Source organism: Vicugna pacos, chromosome 10 (assembly GCF_048564905.1).
Source record: "Vicugna pacos chromosome 10, VicPac4, whole genome shotgun sequence".
Taxonomy (NCBI): domain Eukaryota; kingdom Metazoa; phylum Chordata; class Mammalia; order Artiodactyla; family Camelidae; genus Vicugna; species Vicugna pacos.
In genome coordinates this window covers 62,803,219-62,819,833 of record NC_132996.1, presented here as the reverse complement: position 1 = coordinate 62,819,833, position 16,615 = coordinate 62,803,219, and the positions used below count along the sequence as shown (strand labels likewise).

General features: G+C 37.4%; 2 protein-coding genes across 2 annotated transcripts; one reads left to right on the top strand and one right to left on the bottom strand.

The window, feature by feature from the left end:
• The first annotated feature begins 379 nt into the window (after positions 1-379).
• Positions 380-1,312, top strand: LOC102545602 (putative olfactory receptor 2B8). Its single transcript, XM_031691085.2, has one exon. The coding sequence runs from the start codon at positions 380-382 to the stop codon at positions 1,310-1,312; it is 933 nt and encodes a 310-aa protein (XP_031546945.2).
• A 7,296-nt stretch (positions 1,313-8,608) lies between these two features.
• On the bottom strand, positions 8,609-9,610 carry LOC102545346 (olfactory receptor 5AR1). The gene has a single exon (XM_006214047.3). The coding sequence runs from the start codon at positions 9,590-9,592 to the stop codon at positions 8,660-8,662; it is 933 nt and encodes a 310-aa protein (XP_006214109.2). The 5' UTR covers positions 9,593-9,610; the 3' UTR covers positions 8,609-8,659.
• Positions 9,611-16,615: the final 7,005 nt, after the last annotated feature.

Here is a 16,615-nt window from a genome sequence, read left to right as displayed (position 1 = left end):
GCTCTTAGTTGAGTTGTTCTTTGTTGGTTGTAGAACAAAGACATAATCAAATCTTTCTGAAGAGGTGAGCGTGAGCAAGGCTTTGAAGAAGGCATATGATTTGGAAAGATTATGAGCAGCCAAGAGGGCCTCCCTTTAGAGTAAAGGCAAGAATATCTGTTTAACTTAATCACTATTTGAGTTTGAATATTCTTTTGGAATATCCTCTTCAACAGCAGAGGGAAAGCTTTCTGCTTATAGTACAACTCAGATACTCAAGATATAATCTCCTTGCTGTCCTATTTTTATCTTGAATTTTCAACATTGTGACGTATAGGGCATTTGATTTTTTTTTTCTTTAGGTGAGTGAATGATTCTATGAGAGGGAGGTGACCAAGAAATGAATATGATAAAAACAAACTTCACTGTGACTGAATTTGTGTTCCTGGGGCTCTCATCTCAGCCAACGATAAGGCTCATTCTTTTTATTATGTTCTTGTTCTTCTATTTGTTAACGGTGGTGGGGAATGTTATTATTATCATTATTATCCAGATAGAACCACGTCTCCAAACCCCCATGTACTTCTTCCTCACTAATTTATCCTTTCTGGATATCTGCTATACATCCACCAATGTCCCACAAATGCTGTCCAACATGGTGGGGACAAAGACCATCCCCTTCTCCAGCTGTGCTACTCAGATGTTCTTCTCCCTCTCCTTAGGGATGACTGAGTGTGTTCTCCTTGGTGTCATGGCTTATGACAGATATGTAGCTATTTGTCATCCCCTTCATTATACTCTCATTATGGACCAAAGCACCTGCATCCAGTTGGCAGCCATTTCTTGGTCCAGTAGTTTCCTGAGTTCCATGGTCATCAACATCCTCACCTTGAGTTTGCCCTACTGTGGGCCCAATGTCCTGAATCACTTTTTTTGTGAAGTTCCTTCCATCCTGAGGTTGGCTTGCACTGACACTTCACTTACTGAGATGGTTGTCTTTATCTTCAGTGTCATCATTGTCTTCATTCCTTTTCTCCTCATTGTTGTTTCCTACGCCCGAATCCTTCTATCGGTCCTCAGGATGCGATCAGCCTCCGGGAGGCACAAGGCACTGTCCACCTGTGCTTCTCATCTGACAGTGGTGGCCTTATTCTATGGAACTGGCATCTTCATGTACATGAGACCCCAGTCAAAGTCCTCCAGAGCTGGGGGCAAGATCATCGCGGTGTTCTATACTGTGGTCACACCCATGCTCAACCCCTTGATCTACAGTCTAAGGAACCAAGATGTAAAAGGAGTTTTAAGGAGAGCTGTTGTGAAACAGAGGACATGAGAGCTCTTAGTGCGACACTGAGGTTAACTGTTAACCGAAGATAATGGACTTTCCAATATGAAATGATAGAATAAAAAATGGCTGAGACAGTCAGCATCTGCCCTATCGTTCAGAAAAGACACTTGGTTCCAGCTGCAGACTCAACAAGAAACATGTCTCCCCTAAGGGCAAACCATAACTTTCAGAACAACATTTTTTATTGAGTGACTACTAATTTCTCACTCCTTGAGAAATCTTGATTCTCTAAAATCATAGACTCTCCAAAATTAATTGCTTCAAATTATATCAGTAAGAAGAAGCATCTTACTCCTGCCTGAAGGATGTAAAACACTTTGACGGGGAGAAGCATTCTCAACTTTCAACTCAGGTGCAGAACTTCAGATAAGGGTCTTTGGTTGCAACATGCTGCATCGATCTTAATTTTGTAGTTTCCAACACTGCATCTACTTTGTGGTTTAAACCTAATTTTGACCCCTTTATACATAGCCCTGCTTTGCAATGAATCTCTCAAAATGTTGCTTCATTTAAATTTTATCTTAACCCTACCCTTCCCTTCAAATCCTAGTGTGTGGTGTTTTTCTTTGCAATGGATCAATAAATCTGATTTTATGTGACTGTAGGCTTATTCCCAGTGCTCTTAGGCTGATTGTAGCGATGATCAGAAGTGGAAGATTTGGTCAAGTATTAATAGATTAAGTAATTCATTCACTACACATTGTTGAATGACTATAGAATATAATTGTAAATAAAACAGAAATAATTCCTTTCTTTACATATAGATAAGTATTTGTAATACACATATAATATACACACTTACAATGACAAATTGTGATGAATGGAATAAGGGGCATGATTATCAAGGGGTGGAGACAGACAATCATAGGAAGGATGACCTTTTCTGAGGAGGCTGCACACGAAGGAAGGAGAGGTAGGAGTCAGATCGAGAAGAGCTTCTATTTGGAGCGTGGTTGTGGACAAAGACTGGAAATGTGAGATGGTTTGTTCATTTGAGGGGATAAAGGAAACTATTGAGAAACAGGAGGTGTGGCTGGGGAGGCAGACAGGAGATGGACCACGCAGGGCAAAGCTGCTTATGGTCAGGAGCAGGGATGTATTCTCAGCAAAGTGTAATTGTTATAAAGAAGGGTGGTATGACACCACTTATGTTTATGAGAGGTTTTCCTGGATGCTGTGTGGGAGACAAATGTACATGTATGTGTCACAAATGGGTGGAAACAAATATTTCCTCTGTTTTGAAGCTTTTCAACCAGTGGCATCTTTAGTAAAGAATTATCCTTCAAATTAAGAGAATAGCAAAATATAACTTCATATTAGTGTACTTAATAAACTTAAATATGGCCTTTGACTAAATTGTTACATTAGACATAAGCAATTCCTAAAATTTTCTCACTTGTTTATTTCATGATTTAGATAAAATAAAAAGAATATAATTTCCCTTTTGCAGATATCCAACAATTAAATGCCACCATTTCTTCTAACTACATACAAAGGTTGTGTACAATCAGCAAATACATAAATGAAGTCTCCTTGATGAGATAAGTAATGTAGACATCACTGGTTTAAAATTGACTTCAAATGTAAAAAGCAAGCAATCAATCATCTGTCTCTATCTAGATATCTATATCCTCTCTAGAATGTATTTATTATGAATTGATGATAAAGTTTGTATATTATAAACCTGTCAGAATTTCTTTGGAAGTTGGTTTCACTTTTTGGACGTGGCTGATTAATTTTAAGGATAATAATGCAATATTGAAACGTTTTAATGTCATTGTAGGTATAGAGGATATAAAAAACACTCCAACCATACATTATGTTACCAGCTTTCCTAATGGGTGTCTTTTCCTTTAAAGTGAAAAACATTAATTCAGCATTCCAGTTAGTAAGTATGAGGATTGTAAGATATTGAAAAGGAAGGCAGTCCTGATGAAGCTAATTATTTCTCATTAGTACCATTCTTCCATCATAATCTGAAAGCTGAACTGCTTCTTTGACATCATCTGTTTTACCTCTTGCCTTCATTTATTCCTATAATAGTGCCTTCTTAGGCTATTTGAACTTGCCGTGATTCAGCTCGCCACAGTCACAGGCAATGTGAATCTTCCATCAAGTGCTTCACAACACAACACCGTCTAAGTCCTGACTAATCAAAACATCAGGCTGAACACAGCCATGGACCAGACACTTACAGAGCTTCCCCAGTTCTAGTTGTGCCTGCCACTTTCTACCATGTTGCACATTTCCCTGTTTTACAGAACACTGGACTAGGACTTAGCAGAAGTGAGTTCTCATACTCATAAGGGGTATATGTTTTAATGTCATAGCAGATTTAAGTGTAAATCTAGCCCAAAGGACAGCTGCCATTATTTAGCCCCAAAGTGCTTAAATACACTACTTAGGATTTCCTTATATTTTAATATTTGGATTAAAGCACTTTCGAGAGTGAAATGTAGCATTGTAGATACTTATCCCAGGACAATGGGCAAAAAAATAAAACTCCTGAGCAAGAGGGGTCATTGGCCACGGCAACACTCTCTTGCTTAGTTATCACAGAAACCCCATATTGCAGGCATTACTGGTACCATTCTACAGATGGGAAAAACCCAGAAAGTGAGCTCAGGAATGATTTCTAGAAGAAGCGATGATTGATTTGTGACGTAAAGCAGAAGCACGTGTTTTCTAGGTGGTTAGTGGTATTTGAAGCATAGACTCTTATAAGCAAAAGTATGCAAAGGGAGGAAGTTTAAGGTGTACTTGAGTTCAACGTAACTTGAACTTCTGGGAGGTGGGATGTGGAAGGAAATGACTAAGATGAAGCTGAAAATGTAGAATTTCAGGTGTCACCTATGGATGGCATTCATGGTGTTGATTTCATCATGGGCTCCTATTCCAGTCTCCAGAACCAGGCTCATTATTCTCACTAACTTTGCCCTAACACAGCTGAACACACAGATACCAACACACCTGCTTCCAGAACCCCTCACGTGGCTGCACATTTTTGGTGTCTGGTTGTTTGAAGCAATCTAGACACCAAACATTTCATCTCACTCCTTTCTTTTCACAAACATTCTTTAAGTGTTCATTATGAGTTTGCTATTGTGAGGAGGACACTCAGGTACATCTCACACAGTGTCTGCATTTTAAGGCATTTACACATGTATGTGCATAACTATAACATCCACACACAATCGCAAGAAAGTTATAAATGAAATGATTTTGCTGTTCTGAAGAGTAAGTTTTTTTTTTTTTTTTTAACCAGCCCGGTAGGTCAAAGAAAGAGGGCTCCTGGAGGATTTTGCTGGTCCTTGAAGGAAGAGCCAAGTTTGGACGTTCTGAGACATGGAGTTGGGATATTCAGGGAAGCAGGGAGTAGAAAGAGGAGAGAACTGGTAAAAATACAGAGGTGGAAAAATGTCAGGGCCATTCAAGAAATAGTTTTACAGGAGAATTTGTTGCACAAAGAGATCAGGGAGAAATAATACCACGGGGAGTTTAAGGAGAAGGGCTTGGAATGCCAAGCAAAGGACTTTGGCAATTTCATAGCTTCTGTGTTAGGGAATAGGGGTAACTATGGGATAGGACAAGGACTCTTAGACCCTAATTATTCCAGGTAGCCTCTCTGTGGCAGAGATTGAAGGGAGAGACTTCAGCTTACATTCCTCACCTGGGAGAAGACCACACATAATTATGGCTAAAGGTGAGAGTTTTATTCAAGTTTTATTAAGAAAAGCATACCATCTTATGCCACTAAACCTATCTGAAGTAGCCAATGTCTACTTGGATTTACCCACCAAAAGGCTGTGTTGCTACGCTGGTTTCCCCAAAGGTCATTCTGTGGATGGATATGTGACAGGACATCAGGGAGCAAAGAGGAATCTTCTCCAGAATTCATGAGTGATAAAATCCCTACTCCCCAAGTTGTAAATTCCCATGTCCTTAAATTGGTGCCAGATCTTGAGCTGCATTCCAGCTTCACCATCAAACTTTCCCACTGGACAGCTGGCCAAAATGGCCCATGGAAAAGTCCCATGGTTTCCAGCCTTTTTACCTTTCTTCACTATGTTTCTTCCTTCGGCATTCCCTATCTGTTTGCTTTCCTGTTTAATTTCTGGATCATTCTTCAAAAACAACTCACATGCCCCCTCCTCCATAAAAGTCCCTGATCTCCCAAGAGGAGGTGCTGTCTTTCAGGTGTGACTTCCCACAGCACTTTGTCTGAAGTGCTCTTCTGGTATTTATTATTTTGTTTTCCTGTAATACAGGATATTTGCATTTAATTTATCTCTCTATGAACGTCAACTCAGTAAAGTCAGAACATCTTTATCTATATCTGTATCATCTATATATCTGCCTACCAAGTCTCAAGTCTTAAACACAGATTGTTTAAAAAAAATCTCACCTGAGATTTTTCTTGAGTGGGGAAGAAGCAGAATTTAATCTCAGCTTTTTTCATTCTGATACCTTCCATCTTAACCACATCTGCACTGATTTTTGCCTTTTATAACTCCTGGAGCAGTAGTTACCAGCTCTTTTCTGATTAGAGAAAACAGCAATTCATAGGATTTTTGTAGTCTATTACAGAGGGTATGATTGAAATGTCTGCTTTTGTTATGTTTTTAGTATTGGCTATAGTTTTTAATGGATAAAAGAGAATTTGGCCTTTTCAAACATCAGACATTTATTTATCACTTATTTGAGCAAACCAAAAGGATAGATGAGGTGTAAATAATAGCCCTCATTTCACTGATGAATAGATTAAAGTACAGAGACATTATGGGATTTATCTGACATGATTATTGATGGGACTGGGACAAAGAGTAAGCTGATCCAACGTCCATCCATTTTTCCCTTGTCATTACAAGTTGATATTTGTGCTTCTAACACCAACTATGCAGGAAAAAATAGCTTCCTCATTTTATTGCAACACATTGACTCAAGATGACAGATAGTTAAGATGTAAATGAAGGAAAAATAGAAGGAGCGAATGTTTATTAAATCTCTCTTATGTGACAGATTCTTTACAGGGATTACAGCATTTCTTTTGAAAAATGTTAAAAAGTAAGTTATTCCCATTTGTAAGATGAAATTTAGGCTTATAGAGATTAAGTAACTGGCCCAAGTCCTACAGAAAGAGAGAGCAGAATCTGAGTGAGGGCTTCTTTCTAAATAGTCCAAAGCCTTAATTTTGTCATAAGTCAGAGTGGAAAGTGCAGCCTTTTGATCAGTTTTTGATTTCACTACTTAACTTTGACAAGTTTGTTGTTGACTTTTCTATATGTCGGTTTTATCATCTTTAAAATGAGAATAATATATATATATCTAATGATTGTAAGAACCTAAACAGATTTAAGGTGCTTTGTTTATTGACTGGATACAGCAATAAATTAAGAAAAAAAAAGTTAGTCCTCTAGCAACGAGGTCAGTGAGTAGAGATACAGAAATGGAATCTTCCTGATTCTGAGGCAACTGCCCTTTCAATTAGGACATAGACTAATTGGTTCATAGTTAATGAAAAAGGAAAGCCCTAATTTCTTATTTTTCACACAGCATATAGATTTACACATTGGATTATGTTTTTAAAAACCTGAAGGCCAAATCTCTGGACTGTTTCAGGATTGCCCACTCCACACCTGTCTATTAACCCCCTTATGTTCTCCATAATGTGACATCAGGGGTGTTTTTAGGAATTCATAATGTGATTGAGTGATTTTGAACCAGGTCGATTTCAACTCACACATAATGACACCCATTAGAAAGTGTGGTGAATCCCGAGTCTTTCATCTCTAAAACCTTAAGTACCTTTCATGATGAATGAAGTTGCTCTTACACTTCAGGGCAACCACTGTGTTTCCCTGACCTTTGACTATACTGCACGAGAGGAAAGGCTGAGATAAAAAATTGTCAATTGTCAGTATTTGAAACAGATGGTGTGATGGAATTTCAGCACATCTGAGAAAACCTTAGCTCTCCTCAGATCTCAGTCTGCTGCCTTTACCTGCTGCTGATACCTGGCAGTCCTGTTTCTTAAATCAAAAATTATAGCCTTGAGAACAGGCATTGTCAGTCATTGATACATCAGGGTTGACAAAATTATTCTTTGTGAAGGTGGAAAGCATGAAGACTCTTGGCCGCCATGGAAAAGGCTACTGTTTAATTGAGATTAGAAGAGGGGGAGAGAAAGGCATAGGGGAGATCAGGGATTGATCAGCACAATCAGTCCTGTAGACATTACAGTCTTGCTAAAATTAGCCTTAGGGATTGATCTAAACTGTATCTTTCTTATAGAAATGTCCAGAGTCCTAGAATCCAAGGGCTGGGAGGAGGTCAACATACAAGGTGGACAAAAATGAGATGCCCACCTCTTTTGAATAGACCAAAGGTCCTAGACCATAGGACCAAAGAGCCTAATCTCAGCTCTTATTCTTGGGCTTTGCATGGCTCCTGATTGTATTGGTGGCAGCAGCTTCTGAGAGATGACAGAGTAACTGGAAGCACATCGAATTCCTGTTGTTGCCACACGTGTGTCTTATGTCTGTGTCCTCTGGAGGCACATATCTAGCATTTGTAAGTTTTTGCTGAATACACGCGTGATTGGATTCTGGGATGCATTAAGTCACCACTCACACCAGCCCCATTCCCATGTGTTTAACTAAATTTTCTTCAACTCCCATTCATGGTAGATACCTTTTCAACATTTGATCTATCATTCCTCATGACCCTGAAAACAAATACGCTTTAGAGTGAGTAGCTATTTATTGCCCTTCTCAAGTCCTGTCTCCATTTCTTATCGACATGTGAGCCAATTTTAAATTAAAAAAAAAAAACTAATGCATCTCGCTCAGCATGACTTTCAAAAATACTAATTTATATTTGCTTCATACCATAGAGTTAAAGATTCCTGAAAACCCTCCAGAATTTATGATTGACTTGCAGGGTATTATGCTTAGTGAAATAAGTCAGACAGAGAAAAAGACTATGATGTCACTTATGTGTGGAATCTAAAAACACAACTAAAGAATGTAACAAAGCAGAGTAAGTAAGCTATAAGGACATATTGCACAGCACAAGGAATATAGCCATTTTATAATAACTATAAATGAAGTATAACCTTTAAAATTTTTGAATCACTATGCTGTATACTTAAAAATTATGTAATATGATACATCAACTCTACCTCAGTTAAAAAAAATTAAGATTGACGCAGCAGGTAGCTGGTAACTTGAGTAGTGTTTATTGGAAAGTTGTTTGCATTTCCCACCTTCTGACACCATCTTTCTGCCACTATTATTTACATGTAGTAATAACAGATTTTTCCCTTTTTTGTTTTTATTGAGGTTTTTTTCCAGTTAGTTTTTTGAGAGCAGCTTTCACATCCTTGTTTCGTAAACTGTAGATCAAAGGATTCAACATGGGGATGATAACAGTATAGAACACAGAGGCCCATTTGTCTTGATCCAGGGAGTAGCTGGATGTTGGCCTCAGGTACATGAACATGACTGTGCCATAGAAAAGTGTGACGCCAGTGAGATGAGACCCACAGGTGGAGAAAGCCTTAAGGCGGCCTTCAGCGGAGCGCATTCTGATGATGGCGATGAGGATGAAGGCGTAGGAGATGAAGATGATGAGGACGGTGCTGAATTCAATGAAGCCACACAAACTAAAGAGCAAGATCTCGCTGATGTAGGTGTCTGAGCAAGAGAGGGCTAGGAGCGGTGGGATTTCGCAGAAGAAGTGGTTGATGATATTGGAACCACAGTAACTCAAACTGAAGGTGAGGGAAGTGTGGGCGACTAAACTCACCAGACCAGCCAGGTAAGAACCCAGCACAAGAGCCAAGCAGACTCGCTTGGACATGAGAGTGCTGTAGTGGAGGGGTCGACAGATGGCCACGAAACGGTCATAGGCCATGGCAGCCAGGACATAGCACTCGGCATCCACAAAACCTACAAAGAAAGCAAACTGGGTGGCACAGCTGGAGAAGGAGATGATTTTGTGCTTTGCTAGGAAGTCAGCCAGCATCCTGGGGGCAATGGCTGAGGAGTAGCCCAGGTCGACAAAGGAGAGGTTGCAGAGGAAGAAGTACATGGGTGTGTGAAGCTGAGTGTCTGTTATGATCAGGATAATCATACCAACATTCCCCACCACGTTGACCAGGTAGACCAAGAGGAAGACCACAAAGAAGATGATCTGCAGCTGAGGGTCTTGAGTGATGCCCGTAAAGATAAACTCAGTCACCACTGTGTGGTTTTCTTTATCCATCTTTCCAATTTTATGTGTGCCTGGGTTTGCTTTATCGTTTGCAGTGATTCTTAAAAAGTTTCCCAGTAATTAGATTCTGTGACCCATAGGGTAACTCAAATGACTTTGGTAAGGGCAATGGTCATTTGTCTTCTCCAGGAACCCAGTCAAATAAGAGAAGATGTTAGTGTCTTAGGGATGGCAAATTCTGCTTCTCTGAAGAAATTGATGCCCTGATGTCATTTATCACATGGTACCAAATGTTTGACCTGATCTGTGCAAGTATCTTCCTAATTAATTAGTAAAGAATAACAGTTTTGAGTGTCTCTTTCTTCTTTCTAAAACGAAGCAGATAATGGATAAGCATTAACTCTCACTGCAGATAGGCACACATAAAAAGGAAAGACCCAGGGATCTTAACATATAACATATCACTCATGCACACACACACAGAGAAAGAGAAATACTTGGAGCAGAGGGTGAGAAATATTAGAAAAAGTAGTGAATAATAATAACTTTTAAAAAGCCAGGAGTTAACTGAATGTAACTATATGCCAGAATTTTTAGTGCTTTCACACATTAATATAATTTCATCTTCACTATAAATCTATTAAGTAAATGCCAGCATTATCTCCATCTTATATCTTAAATGAACAAGGCTAGATACTAACTAACTTTAGCACAGTCAACAGGCAATTAAGTGCAGAGCTGGGTCTGTCTGAGTGTAAAGTCTACTCCACTTTATTGTCTTCCGTGTATGTGTGATTTGATGGAGTTGATGTATCTTAATTTTTGTGTCTGTCCTTCTTTTTTCTGCCTTGCCTTTTATTCATGGACACAGAATTAGTCTCTGGTTTCCCTGATCTTTAGAAACACCCAGAAGTTTTGCATGAAGCATAATCAGGGTGAAGACACAGCTGTGTCTTTGGACAATCTTACTGCCTAGCCAGCAGATCACTGCACAGCTCAGTCTGGGGTTAAGACTCAAGGGTCCTTCTCTCAGGGGAAATAGAGAAAGTGTTATCCAACTCTGTGGACAAAAGAAGCATGGATTTGGTAAACTTTTTCCTCTTTGATTGGAGGGATATCTGGTCCATTGAAGAATTCTAAGAAGGAAGTGGGCAAAACCAAACCAAACCCAATCAAACCAAACCCAAACATGGAGTAAGTTAGAAGTAAGTAGCATCCTCTACCTAAACCTGAAAGGAGAAGTCATGCAGTGTCTTCTCTAATTGGTTTACTGCTTAAGAAAGACAAGAAAGCAGAGCCGTATAATGCATCTCTCATGGGTGCGTGGCTATCTTAAATCCTGGGATAATTGATAGTGGTGCCCCCATCGTTAAGTTTCTGCACAGAACACGAGCACCTGCAACAGAGAAGCTGCTCTAAAATTGAGTAATCAAAACCATACATTTGTCTGAATGTTTATAATTTGCAAAGTACTTATATTTATCCCTATTCAATTCTTTTTTACTATGTTGTAAATGTGTGCATCATTTCATCATACCTTAGGTCAATTAGGAAACAGAGAATGAAAAAAAAACCTGGGAAAAATTATTTGAAAAAGTACAGTTCTCATAAAGAAATTGTACCCACAATATAGAAAAAGTTTAAAATTTAATAATAAGAAAATAACCCCCAAAGAATGGGCCAAATGTTTGAACAGATACGTCAGCAAAGAAGATATGTGAATGACTATTAAATGTATGAAAATGCTCTAATCATTTGTATTAGGAGCACACAAATTAAATTTATTGCTGCACTTTTATTAGAATGGTTATTGCTAGCTGAGATATTCCTACATGTTTATTAGAATGGTTAAAATTAAAAACATGTGGGTCATAATGTTCATTGACAAGGAAATGGAAGGACTGTAAATTTCATCCTTGTTAGTGGGAATGTAAAATAGTGCAAACACTTTGGAAACCTCTTGACAGTTAATACTTGCAACACAAGGGATGAAACTCAAAACAGGAGTACCTTATATGATTTCATTTATAAAAATCTAGAAACTGCATGCTAGTCAATAGTGACAAATAGGAGATCAATGATTGCCTGGGTACAGGTGCGTGGCAAAAGGAGAAGGAGGGAGGGATTACCAAGGGCCATAAGGAAACTTTGAGGAATGATGGATTAGCTTACTATGTTGATTATGATGATGGTTTCATGGGCATATATATGTGTTAAAATATATTAAATTTTATACTTTAAATATAAGTGATGTATTGTACATCAGGTATACCTCAATAAAGCTGTTAGAGAAGAACAAACTACCTTTCCCAACTTCATTTCAGCTCATTCTCACCACATGTGACTGCGTACATTATTTCATAGGTTATATTAATGAGGAAACAAAAACTTGGGCTGAGATAACTCACAAAGTCACACAGTGAGTTAGTTGGAATCAGAACCTGCCAATTTCATCTACAGCACTGTGTTCGTCCCTACATTCCAACTGCTTCACATAAGAATATAAAAATAACTCACCATGAAAAAATATGAAAAGGATCTACCATAGTCCTTTCCCTCTCAACTTGTACTTCCACTTTAGCAAGAAGGAAAATAATCCTGTTGTTGGCACTGGAAGTACTCCTTTAGTCCAGATTCATAATTTTATAAATGAAGAAATACACCTAGACATCAAGATTCAAAATGCAAGGGTGATCCCCAGCTGTAGCAGTTAGAGGAGGGTGAGATGCCTGGTAAGAACACGGCCCGGGGAATTAGGACTGATCCAGGGCTGAGCATGTGCCGACCTACTCATTTCACTCAACTGGAAAATGTGATTAGAAAACCATTCTTTCCTCCCTTGTGGATTCAACATTCCAGTTAAATGAGGAAGGATATGAGAAGGTGCTTCATCAATCATAAAGCACCCGTCTTGTTTTCTCTTATAGTGAACAGACAAGTCCAGATTTTACTACTTTCTGCTATTAATTTCTAGCACATTACTTATCTTCTTGGAGTCTTGGTTTTTTCATTTGTTAAATAAGATTAATAACTTTATGCAAAATGGTTAGATTATACATACATATTTAGTCTCTCTCTCTCTCTCTCTCTCTCCACACACACACACATATATATACATATGGTATGAATTTAGTGACTGGTGTTAAGTACTAATGCATTTGGCAGTTGTGTGTAAGTGAAGGTGTTTTAATTCAATAGATGAGTGTGTACTTACGACTCCCTGAAATAAAAAGATTCAATGCTTATTTCATAAAGGTGATGTATCACGGACTGCTTAAGCCTTTAGGAAAGGTATGACCTTAATTCTATAGCATTTCCATTGAATAATAAAAACAAGTAGAGATGAGGCTATAAAATTCAAAATCAAAGCTGGTTAAGACAAAAGAAGAGAAAAGAAAACTTCTATATTTTTCTTTTTAGTCTCTAAGACAAAAGAAGAGAAAAGAAAACTTCTATATTTTTCTTTTTAGTCTCATATAACTAAAATTCAATTGATCTGACTCTTGAGGAAATGGTTGAACAGTGAGTAAATAAGCATATTTCATGGTTAACAATAAATTCTAATATTTAAAAAAGACCAGGAAAAGCATTGTCTTACAGAAGCAAATATAGGCAAATATATTTTAGATTTCTATGTATTAGTGCTTTTGCGTGTTTAAGTGAAAAGAATACTGGGGTTATAAGAGTGTGGAATCCTGATTATAGTACCGTTTTTTTCTACAAATTAATTGTTTCAACTTGATGAACTGCTATGTGAGATGCAGCTTCCTTGCCTGTGAAAGGAATGGGCTAATGAACATTCTATAGAAATTTCAAATTCTAGCATTTATTTTGAATTCTGACTTATAATGAGACACCCAAAAGCCAAAGCCATGGTCAGCGACTCTTTTTGAAATTTTAAGATGTATGAAACTCGTGCCAAGGAGATCCATGCCCAAAGGAGCACTGGGTAGTATAAGGCTCCACTGCTAGTAGGTCGTTTCTCTTTCTCTTTCTGGCCCAAATACTGACCTTTTTTTCACCTTTGGGGAGAGGTCGAATGTCTCCTCTTCTCTTAATGTGCTGTGCTGAACAGATATTCTGAGAAGAATCCAGAGACAGTGAATCACTCTAGTAGTTGTCTCTGAGCCACTTGCTCATCCCACCTTTGCTCCTGTTTGTGGGAGGCATTTAAGCTTCAGAGTCACAAATCTTCCCCAGAGAAAATGTGATGAAATGACTTCTGCACTCACAGGAGACTCAAGGATTTGATGAACTGGCATCCCCTAAGGAATTTCACTCTTTTCTTCAACACTAATGATAAAAGAAGGAAACACAAAGGAATTCTTTTCTCCCTCTCTAGTTGTGATGATAGAGTTAGTAATGAGTGCTGCATGCATTATTTTCACAAGCCCAAAGCTGCCTTCATGGTGTAACTTTGACGGCAATTTAGAAAGGTCTGGTTGCTGATGCCCGAAGTCTTTTCAAAGAGGATGGTGATACTTCCCACGTTATATGGACTGGCCATATTTAAACTCTATTTTTCAAAATTGAAATACAGTCAATTACAATGTGTCAATTTCTGGTATACAGCACAATGTCCCAGTCATGCATATACATACATATATTTGTTTTCATATTTTTCTCATTAAAGTTTATTACAAGATATTGAACATAGTTCCCTGTGTTATACAGAAGAAACTTTTAAAAAATCTATTTTTATATATAGTGGCTAACATATGTAAATCTCAAACTCCCAAATTTATCCCTTCCCATCCCCCTTCCCCAGTAACCATAAGATTGTTTACTATGTCTGCAAGTCTGTTTCTGTTTTGTAGATGAGTTCATAGTATGTGTATATATATATATATATATATATATATGTATATATATATTTTTAGAGTCCACATATGAGTGATGCCATATGGTATTTTACTTTCTCTTTCTGGCTTAATTCACTTAGAATGACAATCTCCATGTCTATCCATGTTGCTGCAAATGGCAATATTTTATCATTTTTTATGGCTGAGCAGTATTCCATTGTATAAATATACCACAACTTCTTCATCCAGTCATCTGTTGATGGACATTTAAGTTAAATTCCATTTTAACCTGAGAGAATCTGGCATAAGGGACTGAAACTTAACATAACAAAAAACTAGTGAGATTGATCTTTTTTGAGAGGCTGATTTGGTGGGCAGGAAAAGGAACGAGTGGAGCTCCATGAAACTAACTTACTATTTTTTTTTTAAAGGACATTTATTCACCAGAGACTTTGTGGGGTACTTTCCACATGTGAGCAACTGAGTCTTCTGATGATAACAGTGTTGCCTCTGGTTTCAGACAAAGTGAATGACTCATTGATTTATACGTTAAGTGAATGAGTGAGAATTGTTTAACTTTTCCAGGTCACACAACTTAACATTAATAGTTTCAGAATGAAAGCACTCATCTGTCTGATTACGATGCTCATGCTGCGTCTCCTTTGATAAGAAGGACGAGAAGACTGCCACTCATAAGGCAAAGATTCCTACCCCAGGAAGAGATCTAGGGCAGCTTTCCAAACACTTCTGTTTTTTTTACCCCTGATATATATTTACAAGGAAAATAGGATGAAAGAAAGACAAGATTCAAATGTCAAAAACATGATTACATGCTTTAATTCTTTTTTAATTTCAAGAGATGGCATATAAATTTGTTTCAGCTCTCCATTGTATAAAGAAAAAGGGAAATTAGTGGTTTTAAGAGTCTTACTGCCTACACAATTTTTTTAAAAGCCACTTAATTTGGAAATTCTATTTGACCTGAGATAAATTTTTATCCAAGAAGAAAACATTAAAGATAAAGTCAAAGAAGCTAATAAAAAATCTTTGTAATACTTTTCCATTTCTTCAGATTTAGCCTATGTGTGTCCTTAAGGAATCTTATAGACAGTATATAGTTGAATCTTGTTTTCTAATCTAGCTTCTTTAATATTATTCTCAAATCTCATTTTGTGATGAAAAATTAATTTCTGATAACATTTACATACTTTCTTACTAATAATATTTGTTTTCAAGTCAAACTTTGATTTAAAATAAATATTATTCTCTCATGTTTCCAGCTTCACAGTAATCCATTGTGTGGCTGTACCATTGCCTATTTATCAAGCATCCTGTTGACAGACATTTGAATTGGTTCTGATCTTTTGATACTGGAAGAAAATAATGCAACAATAAATAGCCTAGTGCATATGCTTTTTCCTACTTTTACCAGCACATTACTTGAGTGGGTTCCTAGAAGTGGGATTGTTAGGTCAAAGGGAAATTTAATGTGCAATTTTGCTAATATTATAGTTTTCCCCTGGCAATGTACGAGAGTGCCTGTTTCCCCACAGTCTTCCATAAAGTTTGTTGCCCAATGTTTGTATTTATTTCTCTGATTTTGCTAAGAAATTCCTTACCATGAAACAATTTTCTTCTTTTCCTTCCTTCCTTCCTCCCTCCCTTTCTCGTTCTTTGTCTCCTTTCCTCCTTCCATACCTCCTTTCTTTACCTTCCTTCCCTTTATTTTGTCAAATTTATCAATTTTCAATTTTACTATTTCCAGATTTTGAGTCCTATTTGTACTCTATTCAGATGCAATCAAATTTAAAAATTGGTATATTTGACAAGATAAAATGAAAAATAACTTGTGTATTTTTAAATTATGCTTCTATTTACAAAGGACATGTTTTCTCCTAGTGCTTGTGCTGTTTAATGTTTTTAAATTTTTATAATTATAACTCATTGAAATTTTACAGGGTTTAGTAAGTAGAAAATATCAAGTTTTCTCCTTTTCTATAAGGCTATCAACAATAGTTGTTTAAAAGTTTCCTTTCCCCACAGTTTTGAGACACTATTATCATATACTGGATTTTCATTTCATTTTATTGGGTCTGTATCTGTATTTTTCTATTCTGTTCCCTTGTTCTTTCACCAGTGCTGTAAAATTGATTTATCAGTAATACACTGTTTTAATTATAAGCATCCTTACATATTTTACACCAGTAAATCAGGGCCCACCCCGATTTGTTCCCTTCTTTTCAGGGATCTCATGTCTGTAACAAGAGTAATA